This window comes from Gymnodraco acuticeps, unplaced genomic scaffold (assembly GCF_902827175.1).
Source record: "Gymnodraco acuticeps unplaced genomic scaffold, fGymAcu1.1, whole genome shotgun sequence".
Lineage (NCBI taxonomy): Eukaryota > Metazoa > Chordata > Actinopteri > Perciformes > Bathydraconidae > Gymnodraco > Gymnodraco acuticeps.
The window spans coordinates 33,126-52,404 of NW_022991223.1; the positions used below are offsets into that span (position 1 = coordinate 33,126).

General features: G+C 44.6%; 1 protein-coding gene across 1 annotated transcript; it reads right to left on the reverse strand.

Annotated features, from left to right (window-relative positions):
• Window positions 1-3,128: 3,128 nt before the first annotated feature.
• On the reverse strand, window positions 3,129-5,970 carry LOC117561806. Its single transcript, XM_034239401.1, has 2 exons — window positions 4,023-5,970; window positions 3,129-3,924 (listed from the first exon to the last, which is right to left on the reverse strand). The coding sequence occupies exons 1-2, from the start codon at window positions 5,469-5,471 to the stop codon at window positions 3,181-3,183; spliced, it is 2,193 nt and encodes a 730-aa protein (XP_034095292.1). The 5' UTR covers window positions 5,472-5,970; the 3' UTR covers window positions 3,129-3,180.
• Between the last annotated feature and the right edge of the window lie 13,309 nt (window positions 5,971-19,279).

Here is a 19,279-nt window from a genome sequence, read left to right on the forward strand (position 1 = left end):
TCAAAGAATACAATCTGCGCCGACACTATGAATCCCGTCACAAAGACAAGTATGATAACTTGCAAGGCCAAATGCGAGCAGACAAACTCTCAAAGCTAAAAAGTGGACTGTTAGATCAGCAGAATACAAATAGCAGTCGCAATCCCAGTCAGTTCTGCTTCCTGTGAGCGTAGTTTTTCTACATTGAAGCTGGTCAAAACTTTTCTCAGATCCACCATAACTGATGAGAGACTGAGCAATCTGGGTCTGCTTAGTATTGAGTCAAGGAGGTCAAAGGCTTTGAATCTTGACTTATTTGTTGATCGGTTTGCCAAAAATCACAAAAACCGCAGGATTTTGTTGCTGTAATGTGAGATTTTGGGAAGGAGACTACAGCCTGGGATGCAGACACCCTTATGTAAAGTAGAGATGTAACTGTTCATTGCCTTTATCTTTATATAAATATGATATGGTGTTAGAGCAAAATGTGTACTATAACTTAAGCTGAAGCTAACAGTAATAACTATAAGATCTATCTGAAATAAATAAGTGTACTGAAACAAATACCAATAACTGTATTGCATTGTTTTCTTATGCGCAATTACTTCATACTGTCTAGTTCTCTTTTTCGTCCTGCATTTATTGTGCCCCCCTCAGAAATAACTGGCCCCCCCAGTCAGATTGGTCTAGAACCGCCACTGGTTCCAACAATTCCTGTTTGAACTGGAGTCTGCGCACGGCGATGTGCTGTACTACACAGAGGTCCGATGGTTGAGCCGGGGCAGAGTTTTGAGGCGTTTTTACGAGCTGCTACCCGAAATTAACGCATTTCTTCATTCAAAAGACAAAACGGTCCCAGAGCTGATGGACCCAGAATGGAAATGGCACCTCGCATTTTTAACAGACGTGACAGAAATGCTGAACAGCCTTAACTTGCAGCTACAAGGCCAGGGGAAACTCATTTGCGACATGTATTCTCACATAAAAGCATATGAGGTGAAACTTGTGCTGCTTTTGGAACAAGTGAAAAAGGACAACTTCATCCATCTCCCTGCTACCCAAAACCTCTCTGCAGAGAACCCAGCGGTCCCGTTCCCAGCTGAAAAGTGTGTGGAAGCACTGGAAATGCTGAAGGCGGAGTTCGGTGTGCGATTCCGGATACTACATGTTAATGCAAAATAAATCCGTCTTTTCCAGAACCCCTTTCTTGCCGACATCGATTAAGCCCAGCCTTCTTATCAGTTTGAGTTGGCCGAATTACAGAACTGTGATGTTCTGAAAGACGCATTGAAGCCCAACAGTCTCATTGACTTCTATGCCGCCCTCCCAAACAACACATACCCCACACAACGTAAAAAAAACACGCAATGAAGATGTTTACAGTTTTTGGCAGCACGTATATCTGCGAGCAAACCTTTTCACACATGAAACACCTGAAAACTCTGATGAGATCAAGATTGAGTCAGTGTTTGAGACTGGCTGTGACTAGAATGGAACCTGGCCCAGATGCAGGCCCACGGTTCACACTGATGAACATACATACCTTAGGGATATACGCGTCCCCCGTAGCGACATTAACTACCAGTCGCGGTAAGCCAAATGTACAGAATGGATAAAATGGATAAAATGTATCCCAAAATAGTGCCTCATAATGCAGGTAGAGTCCCATGATAACTACCCTTGCATTCCTCCACAGGCTAAATAAGTATAAGTGAACTTTTGGAAGAACCAGAGAAAGGGATTAAAATGGATAAAATGTACCTGGGAATAGTGCATCATAATGCAGGTAGACTCCCCTGATAACTACCCTTGCATTCCTCCACAGGCTAAATAAGTATAAGTGAACTTTTGGAAGAACCAGATAAAGGGGTTAAAATGGATAAAATGTATCCCAAAATAGTGCATCATAATGCAGGTAGACTCCCCTGATAACTACCCTTGCATTCCTCCACAGGCTAAATAAGTATAAGTGAACTTTTGGAAGAACCAGAGAAAGGGGTTAAAATGTATCCCAAAATAGTGCCTCATAATGCAGGTAGAGTCCCCTGGCAACTCCCCTTGCATTCCTCCAGAGGCTAAATAAGTTAAAGTTAACTTTTGGAAGAACCAGAGAAAGGGGTTAAAATGGATAAAATGTATCCCAAAATAGTGCCTCATAATAAGATTTGACATGGGCAAACAGGCTATTTCACAGGACACAGGCTATGTCAGACTTCCATGACATACACCGGGAAAACCACCTCACTTTGGCCGCTCACAGAGACCCAAAACACGGACTACAGACTTCCAGCATATCTACCTGACATGCGTACTTCCATAACCTCGCGCACCTTGGGACCCCGGGCCCCCGAACTTAAGCACTCCCCCACGGACTAAACCCAGATGATTACACCCTCAAGAAACTCGTGCCCCTGGTAACCTATAAGGGGGTCTATTTTGCGGTGCTTTACAGTCCGCCCATCGGACACCATAGTCGGACTTATTCACAGCAGCAGCACCCACCCTCCTATGGAGGATGTTCTCATGGCCCTGGTAACCTATAAGGGGGTCTATTTTGCGGTGCTTTACAGTCCGCCCATCGGACACCATAGTCGGACTTATTCACAGCAGCAGCACCCACCCTCCTATGGAGGATGTTCTCATGGCCCTGGTAACCTATAAGGGGGTCTATTTTGCGGTGCTTTACAGTCCGCCCATCGGACACCATAGTCGGACTTATTCACAGCAGCACCACCCACCCTCCTGTGGAGGATGTTCTCATGGCCCTGGTAACCTATCAGGGGGTGTATTTTGCGGTGCTTTACAGTCCGCCCATCGGACTCCATAGTCGGCCTTATTCACAGCACCACCCACCCTCCTGTGGAGGATGTTCTCATGGCCCTGGTTACCTATCAGGGGGTGTATTTTGCGGTGCTTTACAGTCCGCCCATCGGACTCCATAGTCGGCCTTATTCACAGCAGCACCACCTGCCCTGCTGGAGGTTCACACTTTAACTTGTTTTACCCTCCGCTGCCTTACACATCCTCCCACATTTGAGCACTCCTCACGTGGACTAAACCCCTTCATGCACACCACCAGAACCTCGTGCCCCTGGGGATCTTAATGGGGAAACACCCATATTGGGTTATAAAAAAGAGGACAAATTAAGTAATTTTAACAAACTTTATTTACAGAAATATATACATTGACACTTTATAACATTATAACATTATTAACTCATCCAGCACAAGCGGACTGAGTACAACAAAACATTGCATATTTACAAGTTGGTCACTGGCAACATTGTCCGTATCGGGTGAAGTTGGTGCAGAGGCTGGCACCCTCTCTTCACCCATGTCTGAGGGACTGTGTTCGGCCATTGACTGTTCCCTCTTCGCCGCTCTCCAAGCGTTGAAGTCTTTGTATAATTCATCTGACGTCTCGGTATCGGTGGAGTCTTGGTAGGGAGTAGGGCTATGCTCCTCTCCAGAGCTGTCACGGTCACTGTGGATGTCAATGTCCCCCAAATTGTCTTCACTCACCCCTGATGCTGCTGCGGCCGCTGCTTGCAGTGACTCTGTGAAGAGCATTCGTATGTCCGCAGCCTCCTTCAAAGAAGGATTCTTGGCATAAAATTTGTCTGCAGTTTCAGTGTTGTGACACATGAAATCACTCACTCTTTGGCGGTTGCTTATGTCCTGAAACCTCTTCGCATTATCGGCGTGGACTGTGCGGAGGTCGGTGAAGTTAATGGGACCTTTTAGTCCAACATCAGCCCATGCCAACCTCAGGAAGGTGGCAAGGTTCCTCGATGGGTTCTTCCCCGCTATGCAGAGGAAGTAGCGGTTGTTGGTGCCGGTCAGCGTCCCCTTGATTTCCAGCCATCTCTTCATCCATCCAAATTCTTCTATGGTGAGGTACATCTGCGCTTCCCCGAACGCGTTGGCCGTCTTGTGGTTGCTTACCTGTTATGACAGAGTTAGAGAGCGTCAATACAAGTATCAATCATCCACAACATGTGTATCACTGCCAGAATAAACACATGTTTTAATAGCTCACTCACGTGGATGAGGTGGCCAAAGGCAGTGCCAGTTATCTCCGCCTTTAGGACCTCCGTGTTGGTCATGTTGGAGTAGACCCCCGGACGGTGCCCATAAATGCAGCTCCAATTGAGGGTCATGTACCCATAGAGCAGGCTCCGGGTTGCGTGAGTCGGATTGCTGGTCATCACGTCCAGGAGCTGAGGGATGCGAGTTTTGGCCGCAGTCAAACATGCCATGATGTCTTTATGGCTTGGCAGACCTTCCATCTTGTCCCGCTTCACCTGCATCTGGTGGATAAACACATTCTTTCTCATGGACTTCAGGATGGCAGCAACTTCCCGTGTGATTAAAATCATGTCATTCTGGTTGAGCCTGCTCCCCTTGCATGGTGTTTCATTCATGTACTTGAGAAAGTGTGATATATTTTTGATATAGAAGTCAGATGTCGTGACCTGTAGGCTTGACTTTATCAGGCTCCGGGACCACCCACGTATCCTCTTCAGATCCCTCAAAAAGAGCCAGTCAGACAGGCGATTGAAACCGTGTGCCATGAAGCTTAGGAATGATTTGACTCTGCTTATTTTGGAGACTGCGTTTTCTTGGAGCCTCACTGTTGGATCGATGCCCTCATAATGGTCCCGGTAGCCTTGCAGATACTTCTCCATGATGCGTGGGAATGTAATGTCCCGCATTCGATTCCCCCGGCCCCTGCCACTGAACCAGGGGGAATGTATGGGAGGGGAGGATGACGAGGCCTCGGTATCTATGGATGCAGGTTCTGAGGAGCTGGATACAGGTGTGTGAGAGGCAATGGGGGACTTCCTGCAGGAGGGACCTTTGGACTTGGACAGCCTCTTTGGTGTTGACTCTGTTCGGGATCGTTTCCTTAGAAACACCCGCTCTTGGTCCTCGGCCCTCTGGTTCATCCTCTTTCGGTTACGTTTAATCCTCTGCTGCAGCATGCAGCGCAGGGATTTCACCTCAGCAGCATATATGTCCCTCTGAGCCTTCATTCTGTTTGCATCCATCCTCCATTCCTTACAGTCCGGGTTGTCACATTTAATCACTGGGGACAAGGGTGGAGGTTGTGACAGGACATCATCACCCACAGTGTCCACATCCCAAGAGGTAATCATTGCTACTGTGGGGTTTGTCAAACTGAGTTCATGAAGCTTCTTCGTGGCCACTTTCATTTTTAGTTTAGTTAAAACCACATGTAATTCCTGCCGGGACAGCTCAACATGGTTTCTGTACAAGTGGCGGTCCAGCCTTGTCCCGTTGTACTCGCATCCTGCAATAATGCAGGGATGGAGCCTAATGTTTATCCGTCCTTTCGCCAACAACAGCAGAATTCTTCTTTCAACTAAATTACGCACACTATGGTTCCTCAGCAGGTGCTTGCTCAGGGCACGGTAGGGACTATTACAGATAGGACAACCGATCGCCATCATTTTTGTATGCCTGAGCATTTCGGTACCGGGAAGTGTCACCAGTATAATGTATAGAACCGGGGGGGACAAAGAAGGATAGGTGAAAATAAGAAAGTTGCACTCAGCGAACTAGAAAGACCCCATGTCAAATCTCTCCGGTTTATTTTCAATAAATAACCCATTTGCATCATCGTGCGAAAGGTGTCCCATTTAGGCCCTCGTTAGGCGGGCAGAGATCCCTGTCATCTATCGGTCCTATCATCCAGGCAAGGCGGGAGCCAAAACTGGGTGAAATAGTGCCTCCTAAGGCGGGTCGAGTCCCCTGGCAACTCCCCTTACTTTCTTCCGGAGACCAGTTCAAAACGTTAAGTTTGGTAAGAACCATGATTGGGGGTCATCCAGGCAACAATTGTATCCGATCCAAAGTCCTCATGCAGCGGATGCATTCTTCCATGATCCAGAGACGGATGCAACCAGAGAACCAGAGAAAGAGGTTAAAATGGATAAAATGTATCCGGGGTCGAGTCCCCTGACAACTCACCCTACATTCCTCCAGAGTCAGAAAAAGTTAAAGTTAACTTTTGGAAGAACCGCAGAAAAGGGGTGAAAATGTTGAAAATGTGTCCGGAAATAGTGCCTCATAATGCAGGTAGAGTCCCCTGGCAACTCTCCTTGCATTCCTCTAGAGTCAGAAAAAGTTAAAGTTAACTTTTGGAAGAACCAGAGAAAGGGGTGAAATTGGTGAAAATGTGTCCGGAAATAGTGCCTCATAATGCAGGTAGAGTCCCCTGGCAACTCCCCTTGCATTCCTCCAGAGTCAGAAAAAGTTAAAGTTAACTTTTGGAAGAACCAGAGAAAGGGGTGAAATTGGTGAAAATGTGTCCGGAAATAGTGCCTCATAATGCAGGTAGAGTCCCCTGGCAACTCCCCTTGCATTCCTCCAGAGTCAGAAAAAGTTCAAGTTAACTTTTGGAAGAACCAGAGAAAGGGGTGAAATTGGTGAAAATGTGTCCGGAAATAGTGCCTCATAATGCAGGTAGAGTCCCCTGGCAACTCCCCTTGCATTCCTCCAGAGTCAGAAAAAGTTAAAGTTAACTTTTGGAAGAACCGCAGAAAAGGGGTGAAAATGGTGGAAATGTGTCCGGGAATAGTGCCTCATAATGCAGGTAGAGTCCCCTGGCAACTCCCCTTGCATTCCTCCAGAGTCAGAAAAAGTTAAAGTTAACTTTTGGAAGAACCGCAGAAAAGGGGTGAAAATGGTGAAAATGTGTCCGGGAATAGTGCCTCATAATGCAGGTAGAGTCCCCTGGCAACTCCCCTTGCATTCCTCCAGAGTCAGAAAAAGTTAAAGTTAACTTTTGGAAGAACCGCAGAAAAGGGGTGAAAATGTGTCCGGGAATAGTGCCTCATAATGCAGGTAGAGTCCCCTGGCAACTCCCCTTGCATTCCTCCAGAGACAAAATAAGTTAAAGTTAACTTTTGGAAGAACCAGAGAAAGGGGTTAAAATGGTGAAAATGTGTCCCAAAATAGTGCATCATAATGCAGGTAGACTCCCCTTGCATTCCTCCAGAGGCCAGTTCAAAAACTTAAAGTTTTGTAAGAACCGTGATTGGGGGTCCTCCGGGCAACAATTGTGTCCGATCCAAAGTGCTCACTCATCGGACGCATTCCTCCATGATTTCCCCATCATGAGAAATAGGCCGTTTTTTTCTAAGTGCTCTCAAAAACCGGGTTTCCGATTTCGTGCAGAAGGTAGCTTGGAAAAGATGAATGAAAATTGTTAACGGAGGAGGGGAGGTCTGAATTCCCCTCTACGTTGAAAAGTGCAACGGGTCAGTGGAAATGTCTCCGGGGCTTCCGCCCGAAGCGCCGAAGGGTTGACCCGTTGGCACTTAGCCGTTTTTCGAGAATTTTTAAAAACGTAGTTTTTGATGAATTTAAGATATAATTGACCGTTTTATTTACTTTTTTTTGCTTTCCACGGGTGGGGGTGCACGGCAGGCCGCATATGAGCTCCCAAATTCGGCCCGGAACCTCCGGGAATTGGGTCTATTTCATCCACATGTGACTCCCCCATCAAATGTACATGAAATGGACACGAGGAAATGTACATGAAATGGACACGAGGAAATGTACATGAAATGGACACGAGGAAATGTACATGAAATGGACACCAGGAGAGAAGAACCAGGGGTCAACATGGATACAGTTTACCCCGAAATAGTGTCTCTTAAGGCGGGTAACAGTCATGGGAAGATGTCCAGACCCTGACTGGACTTAAGCCGATTTTCATTGGAACTCCACATTGCATTCTTCCAGGGACACCAACATGCATCCAGGGTATAAGGATGAAGAACCAGGGGTCAACATGGATACAGTTTACCCCGAAATAGTGTCTCTTTAGCAGGGTAACAGTCATGGGAAGATGTCCAGACCCTGACTGGACTTAAGCCGATTTTCATTGGAACTCCACATTGCATTCTTCCAGGGACACCAACATGCATCCAGGGTATAAGGATGAAGAACCAGGGGTCAACATGGATACAGTTTACCCCGAAATAGTGTCTCTTTAGCAGGGTAACAGTCATGGCAACATGTCCAGACCCTGACTGGACTTAAGCCGATTTTCATTGGAACTCCACATTGCATTCTTCCAGGGACACCAACATGCATCCAGGGTATAAGGATGAAGAACCAGGGGTCAACATGGATACAGTTTACCCCGAAATAGTGTCTCTTTAGCAGGGTAACAGTCATGGCAACATGTCCAGACCCTGACTGGACTTAAGCCGATTTTCATTGGAACTCCACATTGCATTCTTCCAGGGACACCAACATGCATCCAGGGTATAAGGATGAAGAACCAGGTGTCAACATGGATACAGTTTACCCCGAAATAGTGTCTCTTAAGGCGGGGTAACAGTCATGGGAAGATGTCCAGACCCTGACTGGACTTAAGCCGATTTTCATTGGAACTCCACATTGCATTCTTCCAGGGACACCAACATGCATCCAGGGTACAAGGAACAAGAACCAGGGGTCAACATGGATACAGTTTACCCCGAAATAGTGTCTCTTTAGCAGGGTAACAGTCATGGCAACATGTCCAGACCCTGACTGGACTTAAGCCGATTTTCATTGGAACTCCACATTGCATTCTTCCAGGGACACCAACATGCATCCAGGGTATAAGGATGAATAACCAGGGGTCAACATGGATACAGTTTACCCCGAAATAGTGTCTCTTTAGCAGGGTAACAGTCATGGCAACATGTCCAGACCCTGACTGGACTTAAGCCGATTTTCATTGGAACTCCACATTGCATTCTTCCAGGGACACCAACATGCATCCAGGGTACAAGGAACAAGAACCAGGGGTCAACATGGATACAGTTTACCCCGAAATAGTGTCTCTTTAGCAGGGTAACAGTCATGGCAACATGTCCAGACCCTGACTGGACTTAAGCCGATTTTCATTGGAACTCCACATTGCATTCTTCCAGGGACACCAACATGCATCCAGGGTACAAGGAACAAGAACCAGGGGTCAACATGGATACAGTTTACCCCGAAATAGTGTCTCTTTAGCAGGGTAACAGTCATGGGAAGATGTCCAGACCCTGACTGGACTTAAGCCGATTTTCATTGGAACTCCACATTGCATTCTTCCAGGCCCATCTACATGCATCCAGGGTATAAGGATGAAGAACCAGGGGTCAACATGGATACAGTTTACCCCGAAATAGTGTCTCTTTAGCAGGGGTAACAGTCATGGCAACATGTCCAGACCCTGACTGGACTTAAGCCGATTTTCATTGGAACTCCACATTGCATTCTTCCAGGGACACCAACATGCATCCAGGGTATAAGGATGAAGAACCAGGGGTCAACATGGATACAGTTTACCCCGAAATAGTGTCTCTTTAGCAGGGTAACAGTCATGGCAACATGTCCAGACCCTGACTGGACTTAAGCCGATTTTCATTGGAACTCCACATTGCATTCTTCCAGGGACACCAACATGCATCCAGGGTATAAGGATGAAGAACCAGGTGTCAACATGGATACAGTTTACCCCGAAATAGTGTCTCTTAAGGCGGGTAACAGTCATGGGAAGATGTCCAGACCCTGACTGGACTTAAGCCGATTTTCATTGGAACTCCACATTGCATTCTTCCAGGGACACCAACATGCATCCAGGGTACAAGGAACAAGAACCAGGGGTCAACATGGATACAGTTTACCCCGAAATAGTGTCTCTTTAGCAGGGTAACAGTCATGGCAACATGTCCAGACCCTGACTGGACTTAAGCCGATTTTCATTGGAACTCCACATTGCATTCTTCCAGGGACACCAACATGCATCCAGGGTATAAGGATGAATAACCAGGGGTCAACATGGATACAGTTTACCCCGAAATAGTGTCTCTTTAGCAGGGTAACAGTCATGGCAACATGTCCAGACCCTGACTGGACTTAAGCCGATTTTCATTGGAACTCCACATTGCATTCTTCCAGGGACACCAACATGCATCCAGGGTACAAGGAACAAGAACCAGGGGTCAACATGGATACAGTTTACCCCGAAATAGTGTCTCTTTAGCAGGGTAACAGTCATGGCAACATGTCCAGACCCTGACTGGACTTAAGCCGATTTTCATTGGAACTCCACATTGCATTCTTCCAGGGACACCAACATGCATCCAGGGTACAAGGAACAAGAACCAGGGGTCAACATGGATACAGTTTACCCCGAAATAGTGTCTCTTTAGCAGGGTAACAGTCATGGGAAGATGTCCAGACCCTGACTGGACTTAAGCCGATTTTCATTGGAACTCCACATTGCATTCTTCCAGGCCCATCTACATGCATCCAGGGTATAAGGATGAAGAACCAGGGGTCAACATGGATACAGTTTACCCCGAAATAGTGTCTCTTTAGCATGGTACCAGTCATGGGAAGATGTCCAGACCCTGACTGGACTTAAGCCGATTTTCATTGGAACTCCACATTGCATTCTTCCAGGCCCATCTACATGCATCCAGGGTATAAGGATGAAGAACCAGGGGTCAACATGGATACAGTTTACCCCGAAATAGTGTCTCTTTAGCATGGTACCAGTCATGGGAACATGGGGTGATGTATATGGGCACTTGAGCACCAGCAAGACCCCCACCTCCATAACCTTGTGCACCAGGTGAACATGTGTACCCACACTTAAGCACTCCCCCACGGACTAAACCAAGAGGGAACACCGGTCAGAAGTTCGTGCCCCTGGTAACACTGAATAACAACAAAATAGAACCCCCAAGGGTTGCATGTGTGTAGGCATAGTTGGTAACATTTGTCTTGCCCTTGGCAGGGAATTTGCATTGGTAGTTGACATCACATTTACATTGTGCGGACTTCAGTACATTTTAAGGAAAAGTCCCATGTTAACTATGTCCATAAGACAGACATGTCATAGGTAAGCTCACTTTTCTGACTTGAATGAGTCATTCTGAGTGTAGCGACAGCAGGAAACAAACTAAGTCGCTGAGAGGCTGAGGCCGGGCCTATTTGCTGTTGTATGACACGCTAAAAAAGCACTTGCTGATATCCAAAGCTCTGTTTCGTAGTATGGTAGTTTAATGAAAAAACTCTGTTCTCAGACATATACATTGTTATAATCGAAGCAATTGTAATCTTGCGGTCAACAAAAAAGTACAACGGCCCGTGTCACCCTCTCTTCCACACACTCACACCTCACACAGGTGAACAGGATTATAATGAGTGCCACCCAAGCCAACCAATCAACAGCGATCATGGCTCCTACACACCAGCCTCTAATTATTAGGATAGTATACATAATAATTAGGGCCGGGACTTTAACGCGTTAATTAAGATGAATTAATTACACAAAAATTAACGCGTTAAAAAAATTAACGCATTTTAATCGCACTTATTTTTGCACCGCGGAACGTTTCTCACTGGATGAGTTTCAGGCGTACCGATTATACTGGAGCACCAACTAACGTTCATGACTTCAGACAACAACAAACCACAGTGAACAACAGTGGGAAATGTTGTTTTAAAAAACGGACGGATGGAAGCGTCGATAAGAGCACGGTTGTGTGCAAATTATGCAAAAAGGAATTTGCATATCACCGCAGCACATCAAGCCTCAAGTATCACCTCAATGCAAAACATATAGCAGCTAGCGTGGAAGCTAGCGTGGACGTTAGCCTCTTTTATCGCGTTCACACCAAAAAGAGCCGGTACTAAAATTAGTTCATGAGAACCTTTTTACCCCCACGAAAGTCCCTGCTAGAGAGCAGAGAGCTGCTAGAGAGCAGGGACTTTCGTGCGGCTCTCTTGTGAGAAAAGAGCTATATTTCTGATTGGGTGGGCGGATTGCAAACCACGCCCCGTAAAACTCCCAAAAAGTTTTGTGAAGCCGCCATTTTATTATCCTCGCATTAGCATTATTAGCATTAGCATTATTAGCATTAGCCCAGCGCAGAAACGCAGAGAGACTAACTTATGGCAACACAAAATAAAACATGGGAGCGGTGGAGATGAGGAGGTGTCGGCGTTCTGGCGATTTACTCGGAAGGCTTCAGTAGAAGCTGCTGGGAGTCCCAGCAGCTTCTACTGAAGCCTTCCCCAACTCCGGGGACTTCCGGCCGGGGACTTTGGACGGCAGTATACGCCGTGAAGTGGTTTGCGGCCTGCCAGTAAACCCAAAGCAGAAGAAGAAGAAGTGACGTCAGCGGCTTCATTTGCCTAATCCACCCCCAGGTTCAAAGAGTTCTCATGAACCTTTGTGGGAAAAGTACTGCGGTGTGAATGCGCCTAATGGTATACTAAAATCCATGTGAAAAAAAATTGCTTCTCACTGTTCTTAGGTCAAATATGTATATGCGATTAAAAATGCGATTAATTTCGATTAATTAATTACAAAGCCTCTAATTAATTAGATTCATTTTTTTAATCGAGTCCCGGCCCTAATAATAATTACTAACAATTCAAATGGGAGACATGTGACAATTATAACTTAGTAATCAAGTCCATGCAGTTGCAGTTCATGTATGTGTAGTTTTCCTTCTTCTTTTCTGTGTACGAGTCACAAGTCAGTTAGGCCAAAAGGTACCACCACCTAGGCTCAGTTAAAGATAATCCTTAGTGTCATTTACGTCTGTCAGTCGAAAAGAGTCAATACTGTGGAAAAGATGTCACTGACGTCGGATGTTCTTCCGTCTCTTCCTGCCGTTTCTGCATCTTCTCCACGATATTCTCGCTTTGATCGCCCCACTCCTTTAACGAGGAGCTCAGCATGTCCTCATTGTCTTTGATTTTGAGTCCTTCGGCCTTGTAGAGCACGTTGGTCCACTTCATCCTGTTCTCCATTTCTTTGTTTGCAGCGGGGGCCTTTCTGAGCAGCCGTTGAAGGAGAGGGCTTTTGTTGGGATTTGAGATGAGGCTTCTTCTCATCTTTTTACACTTCCTCTTCGACTCTTGCTGAAAAAACACTCTCTTTGCAAACTTCTTAAACTTGAGATCCTCTCTTGACATTCCAGCTTGTTCCTCCAATCTGCATTCAGGGAAGTCTGCGCTGAACTGCTGTTGCCAAAGTTCATCTAAATTCACAACTGAGATTCTGTTCACAGATACTTCTGGTTTGTCAAAGTCCATTGCATTCCCACTCACTCCTTTAAGTGGTCCATGCACTGTCCAACCCAGGATTGTCCTGCTTGCATAGGGTCCGTCATCCACACTGCATATGACTTCCAATGGTTCCAAGGCCTTAGCAACATTGGTTCCTATCAACAGTCCAATCCCTGCATTTATTTCAGGCAAATTAACATTTTTCAGATGAGGCCATCTCTGTAGGTCCGCTTGTCTAGGAATGTTCCCACTGCTGGCAGGCATGCACTCTTGGGTGTAGCTTTGTGGCAGTTCAAAGAAATTGTCATTTTTTAAGCCAGCCACTTCTAGTCCGAACACAATATGGCTATTTACGACCCTTTCTTGGCCCATGGTTCGTAAACTAATCTGCGCCTTCTTTCCAGTTAGGCCAAGCTTTGTGCATCAAATCCTCTGTACAAAACACTGCAGTACTTCCTGGGTCCAAGAAAGCATAGGTGGTGACAATCTTGCTGCCCTTCGTTGACTTGACTTGACCTGGAACTATGGGAAGTTTACAATTGTCATCACCAGCCCCTGTAAGGCCACTTGAAACCAGTGCGCTGTCCACTGATAGCTCCGATGTATTCTTGGCTTGAGCAGGATTGTGTCTTGCTTCATTGGAAGGGATGTGAAGTATGGTTGGATGTTTGAAGCCACATTTTGAACAGGAAATTCGCTTATTGCAATTTCTGCTAATGTGCCCCACGCACAAACAGCCGAAACAGACACCTTTTTCCATCAAGAAGCCTATCTTCTCTTTGTGTGTTCCTTTTTCAAGCTGATGGCACGAGTCCAAGGTGTGACCTCCTCCGCAGCACAGACATGTCCTCCATTTTGTCAGAATGTGTTCCTTCCCTTCAGTATCTGTCTGGGTTTCTTTTTCTACAAGAGCTACAGGGGTGGCAAAGCTAGTTCCTACGAAATGTGAGCGAGGCTGTGATCTGTTTAAAGCAGTATTTGTTGTTATGAAGGGAGCATCTTGAATGTTTCCAAATACTGGGTCGGTTAAGATTTTAACTTGTCTCTCAATGAAGTGTGTGATGTCAAAGAATGTTGCTCTGCGGCTGTTCCTCTCCTGCAGCTCACAGGCTAAAGTTCTCCACTTGTCTCTGAAATGGTAAGGTAACTTTCTTATTATGATCATCATATTCGCAGCCATGTCAAGCTCATGCAAATACTGAACCTCTTCCATTGCGTTTGCACACGCTCGAAGGAAGAAGCTGTAGTCTTGCAGAGCCTTAACATTGTCTGTTCTTATAGGAGGCCATGAAAGAGCCTTTTGCAAATAAGCAGATGCCACTTTCTGCTCATTTGCAAACTGCTCCTGGATTAGAGCTTTAGCCTTGATGTATCTCCTCTCTGGATCCATGTGCTGGCAACTTCGAACAAGTACTTTGGGATGACCCCGAGTGTACTGCTCCAGAAAGTAGAGTTGATCACTGTAGCTGTTTGTGTTTTTCTCAACACCATTCTCAAAAGCCTTCATAAATGTGTGATATTTTAACGGGTCGCCATCAAAAACTGGAATCTCTCTCTTTCGCAAGGATGAAAGGCATTGCTGTTGTATTAACAGTGTGGTTATTTCATTTTGTTTTCTCATAATGCCCAGTATGTTGTTTTGATCTTCACTTCAAGCTATCTCCATAATTCATTTGTGTTTTCAAAGTGGATTTTTTTCTGGGATACTGGCTCTGAGGAAAGGAACCAAGGTGAAATGTTCTTATTAGGCCGTGTTGTTGGCTCCAAGAAGTCATTGCTAGCCTCCCTTTGGTTTAGCAACATTTGTGGAGTATTTCTATTGTCCTTAGCAGTGTAGAGGACTTGTGGTTTAATGTTTCTTTGTTCGATGTAAGAGTTCATTCCATCCGAATGCCTTGTCTTTGAACTTTTCCCACTTAGGATGCTCCCTGTTTGCAACACATCTAATTTAGCCACATGTGCTGCAATATCCTCCTCCATCTGAAGTTGCTCGTTCCTCCTCCATCTGAAATGTGCTCCTAATTCGTTCCCCCTCCATCTGAAGTTTGCTCCTTATTCGCTCCTCCTCTTCCTCCAGTTCATGTTTGTCCTTTAATAGTTTATTTCTTGCCATTAAAGCTGCCAAGTCAGCCTCTGTTTTAAGGCATGCAGACGAAGCAGTAGAAGTTGCAGACTTTTTCTCCAAAGCAGAATTTTGTGATCGGGCTGCTCTTCTTCCGATTTCCACGTTTGACACACTGTCACTTGGTTGTACATCCTCTAGCATGTCATCTGTTGTTGGGATATCCAGCACAGCAGCAGTTATTGTGGCAGAATCCTCTTGTGGCTCCTTTAACCAATGTTTAATGTCCCTCTGAAAGCTTTCACTGTATTCCAAGATACTGGCAAACCATTCCTCTTGTTTCTTCAGTTCATCCTCTGGGAGTAAAGGAATCAATATTTCATGTGAAATAATGGCTTTTTCACCCAGTTGAATTAATTTCTCTAAATGAGTTTGCACACGTGAGGCATTTCCCCTTTCTCTCATGTGTCCTTTTATTTCTGGTATGAGGGCTTTTATTTTGTTCACACTGGTTTTACGTTCCCGTTGAAGTTTGTCGATGTTATTTACCAATGCCTTCACAGTGAGTGTGCGTTCTCTTTTCCCATAGTCTATTTCAACACCTTCAACGTCAACATTTATTTGACTCATTTTCTCCGTCAGTTTATTCAAGCTTCCTCAGTGCATTCGTCTGATTGCAACACACTCAAAGATCGGAAGACAATTCCTTCAAGCATCACATTTCCATATGGCCACATCAGCAGAGCAACGCGACTTCCATGCGGCAGAGCGGAGTTATACAGTGGAGACACACAGCTGTGAATATGTGCACATTCAGCGGTAAGGCCTGTAAGGCTGTGATCCGCGTTGAATGCGGCTTCCAAACTGCAGTCTCTATTAACAGCCAGTGCTTACCTCAGTGAATTATTTCCATATCTCCATTCTCATCCAATAGATCCTTAATCCATGCGCTGTTTGATGATGATCGCCTTACGCCTTTTGTGCTTGTTGTTTTTTTTTGTTGACTAAATGTAGCCACAGCAGGAAACAAACTAAGTCGCTGAGAAGCTGAGGCCGGGCCTGTTTGATGTTGTATGACACGCTAAAAGAGTACTTGCTGATATCCAAAGCTCTGTTTCGTAGTATGGTAGTTTAATGAAAAAACTCTGTTCTCAGACATATACATTGTTATAATCGAAGCAATTGTAATCTTGCGGTCAACAAAAAAGTACAACGGCCCCGTGTCACCCTCTCTTCCACACACTCACACCTCACACAGGTGAACGGGATTATAATGAGTGCCACCCATACCCAGGGCTGGACTGGCGATCTGGCATACCGGGCATTTTCCCGGTGGGCCGACGTGCCTTTTGGGCCGACACGTCATTTTTTTTTTTTTTCTGAAGTCCCGGCCCATAAAACGGGTAGATTGGCCCTCTATTTAAATGTTTTTAATAATTGACACTGGGCCGGCCCAATCAAATCTTTAATCACCTCCCCCTTTGGCCACTCGGTGTGCATCATTAAATCACGCCCCCAGGAGGTGAGCCGGCCATTGAAGCCAAACTGCCTTTTTTTGTTTCGAGAAAAAAAAAAGTTCGAGTTAGAAATGGCGAAGGCGAAGGCCAAGCGAAAAGGGGGAGCAGAAAAATTGCGGGCAAGAAAAAAGCAGGCCCTTCGTACTGATGCTGCCACTTGTGTCAAAATAACCAACATGTTTAGTACAGGTGCAGGTCCATCTTCTTCTAACCCGTGGCCGATATTGGTGGTGAGGAAGATGATTCATTTCATTTCAAACCTTGATGAGAGGGAGAGAGATCAGCGCGAGTGGGGAGAGGGAGGAGAACTCGCGGTAAGCAGAAGCTAAGAAAATTAGGAAAAGATTATTATTAAGGTTATGATACTCTGTAGTTCTGGAACCCATTAATATCCCTTTGATGAAGCACTAATAAGACACATATTATAAGAGAAACATTCGTTAGCCTACAAGCTAGTAAGCTGGCTTTTTTAGGTTTTCCCTGGCAAGTTAAAATATAGCTTAATGGGACTCTGATACGTTGTCTCATTGAAAGTTAACCAACATTCATGAACAATTACTGTCAGCTGGCAGCTTGTTTTGTTTAGTTTATTTACTTATTTGGTTATAAGGGCAACAGTGGTCTTTTGGGACCTGAACAATGTTTGTATAGTCAGCTTTTTGTGGTAGTTTTGATTGACAATATATAGAATGAATAATATAGAAATAGATAAAAAAAATGGAGGCACACATGTAGTTTTGACCATTAACCCTCTGGAGTCTAAGGGTATTTTCTTGATTTTTAGATGTTTTCTTAAATCACCTTTTAAATGTATTTCTTCTAACATGGCACCCCATGTGTTAAATATAAAAATGTTCAGGACAATCTCTGGTATTGCTATATATGCAAATTACTCACCTTAGAGCACTGTTTGATGAGATAAGTAGCTCAAAAGCTTAAAATTTGACATCTGATTTTCGGAAAATCTTCAAAACTTTTGTGAAAACACAAATTTACTCATGTGATCGAATTGTTTTGGTGTTTTAGATTAGGTTACCAAAGTCTTAGGATCACAAAAGCAGTGAAATATTTGAATTACACTGTATATAAATGTGTTATTCATGTCTGAAATTAAAAAAATTAAATTCGAATTTTGAGTAAAATAGGTGTTTATTACTCTACTTTCACCACAGCAGGGGCTGAGATACATTAAGACTGAATAATGACTTCATATTACATACCAAGGTTCATGTGATGTGTACAAATGTAAATTGAGCATTCAACCAACAATTTATTATAAATATGTTTTTTTCAACCAACTATTTATATAAATATAAGAAACTGGAAAATCTAACTATTTACAATATTGAACATCAGAACTTTCAACCAACTATTCATTATAAATGTCAAGACAGTGTCAAGGTCTTTGTCTGTCTTCCAAGACAGTGGGTCTGGCTGCTGTGAAGATGGGGGTGATGGTGCATGGGCTGCTGTGTAGGTGGGGTGTACAAGTGCTATACGAGACCTCCACGAGACCTCCTTGCTGGCTGGGTTGAAGGTGATGGCTGTGGTGGAGCCTTTGTGCTGAGGTGTATCTTGACCTGGTGGTAGCCACAGATGGAGGTGGAGGCAGCTGTAGTGATGATGGTCTGCTGGTCCTTGGTGGTGATGGCTCTGGTGAAGGCCCTTGAGCCACGGTAGATCTTGACCTGGGGGCCGGCACAGATGGATGTTCTGGCTGCTGGATAAACGCCGCCTGTGGGCCACTAGGCCCAGGCAGCTGTGAAACCTCTCTGTAAAACAAATTAAAATGTAGGACAATAATTACAACTAATTTCATTGAAATAAAGTTCAAGTAAAATGTTGCTCAAGCACAAATAACAATGCACACATAAAAATAAAGTTTGGGAGGTTGGAGAAGGAACACACACACAGGTATTTACAGTTACTTTACATTCAGTATAAAATCACAGACACACATATACATAGGCTACATCTGATTACAAAGTCTCATCTGATTACAAAGTCTCATCTGTACAGGACGGTAAAAATAATAACAGGCACACATATAAATAAATCTATGACAAAGTCTCATCTGTAGAGAACAGTATGATAAAATAATCGATGGCAAAAACATGTCACTGTAAATGTCTCCGTTGTGGGACGAATAAATGATTAATTTAATCCTCTACACATGTAATCTCACTTTTACACACCAAAATAACGTTAACACAGAGTAAACATTTGCTAATGGAGAGTCTATTTTGTCCAATAAAAAGTTCATGACTATCAATAAAAAATATATATCAATAAACCTATTGTTCATTTTCGCGGTATTCCCCACACATTGCCAGTACACTATTACTGTAATATTTACACTTACCCATGCCCAAATGGATCCTTGTTGTTGTCTTTGTATTCTTCTTCTTCAGAAGAGTCGAAGACTTCAGGTTCTGAGGCTCTATCTTCACTGCTGCTAGCGAAAAAAATCTCTAGCGAAGTCGGCAACTGTAAAGTTTTTTTTAGCCATTTTCTCTGTCTCTCTCTCTCTCCTCACAGACGTAAACTGATGGGAGACACGTGGTTTATGTTTTGTTTACTTTGTGGGTAGGTCGAGATTTCCTTGACGGACACACGAATC

Excerpts from the sequence above, each read along its gene's own strand:
- LOC117561806 (XM_034239401.1), bottom strand. The coding sequence starts at position 5,471 with ATGCTCAGGCATACAAAAATGATGGCGATCGGTTGTCCTATCTGTAAT. Across the intron at positions 3,925-4,022 it reads CCTTTGGCCACCTCATCCAC|GTAAGCAACCACAAGACGGC; the intron begins GTGAGTGAGCTA and ends CTGTCATAACAG.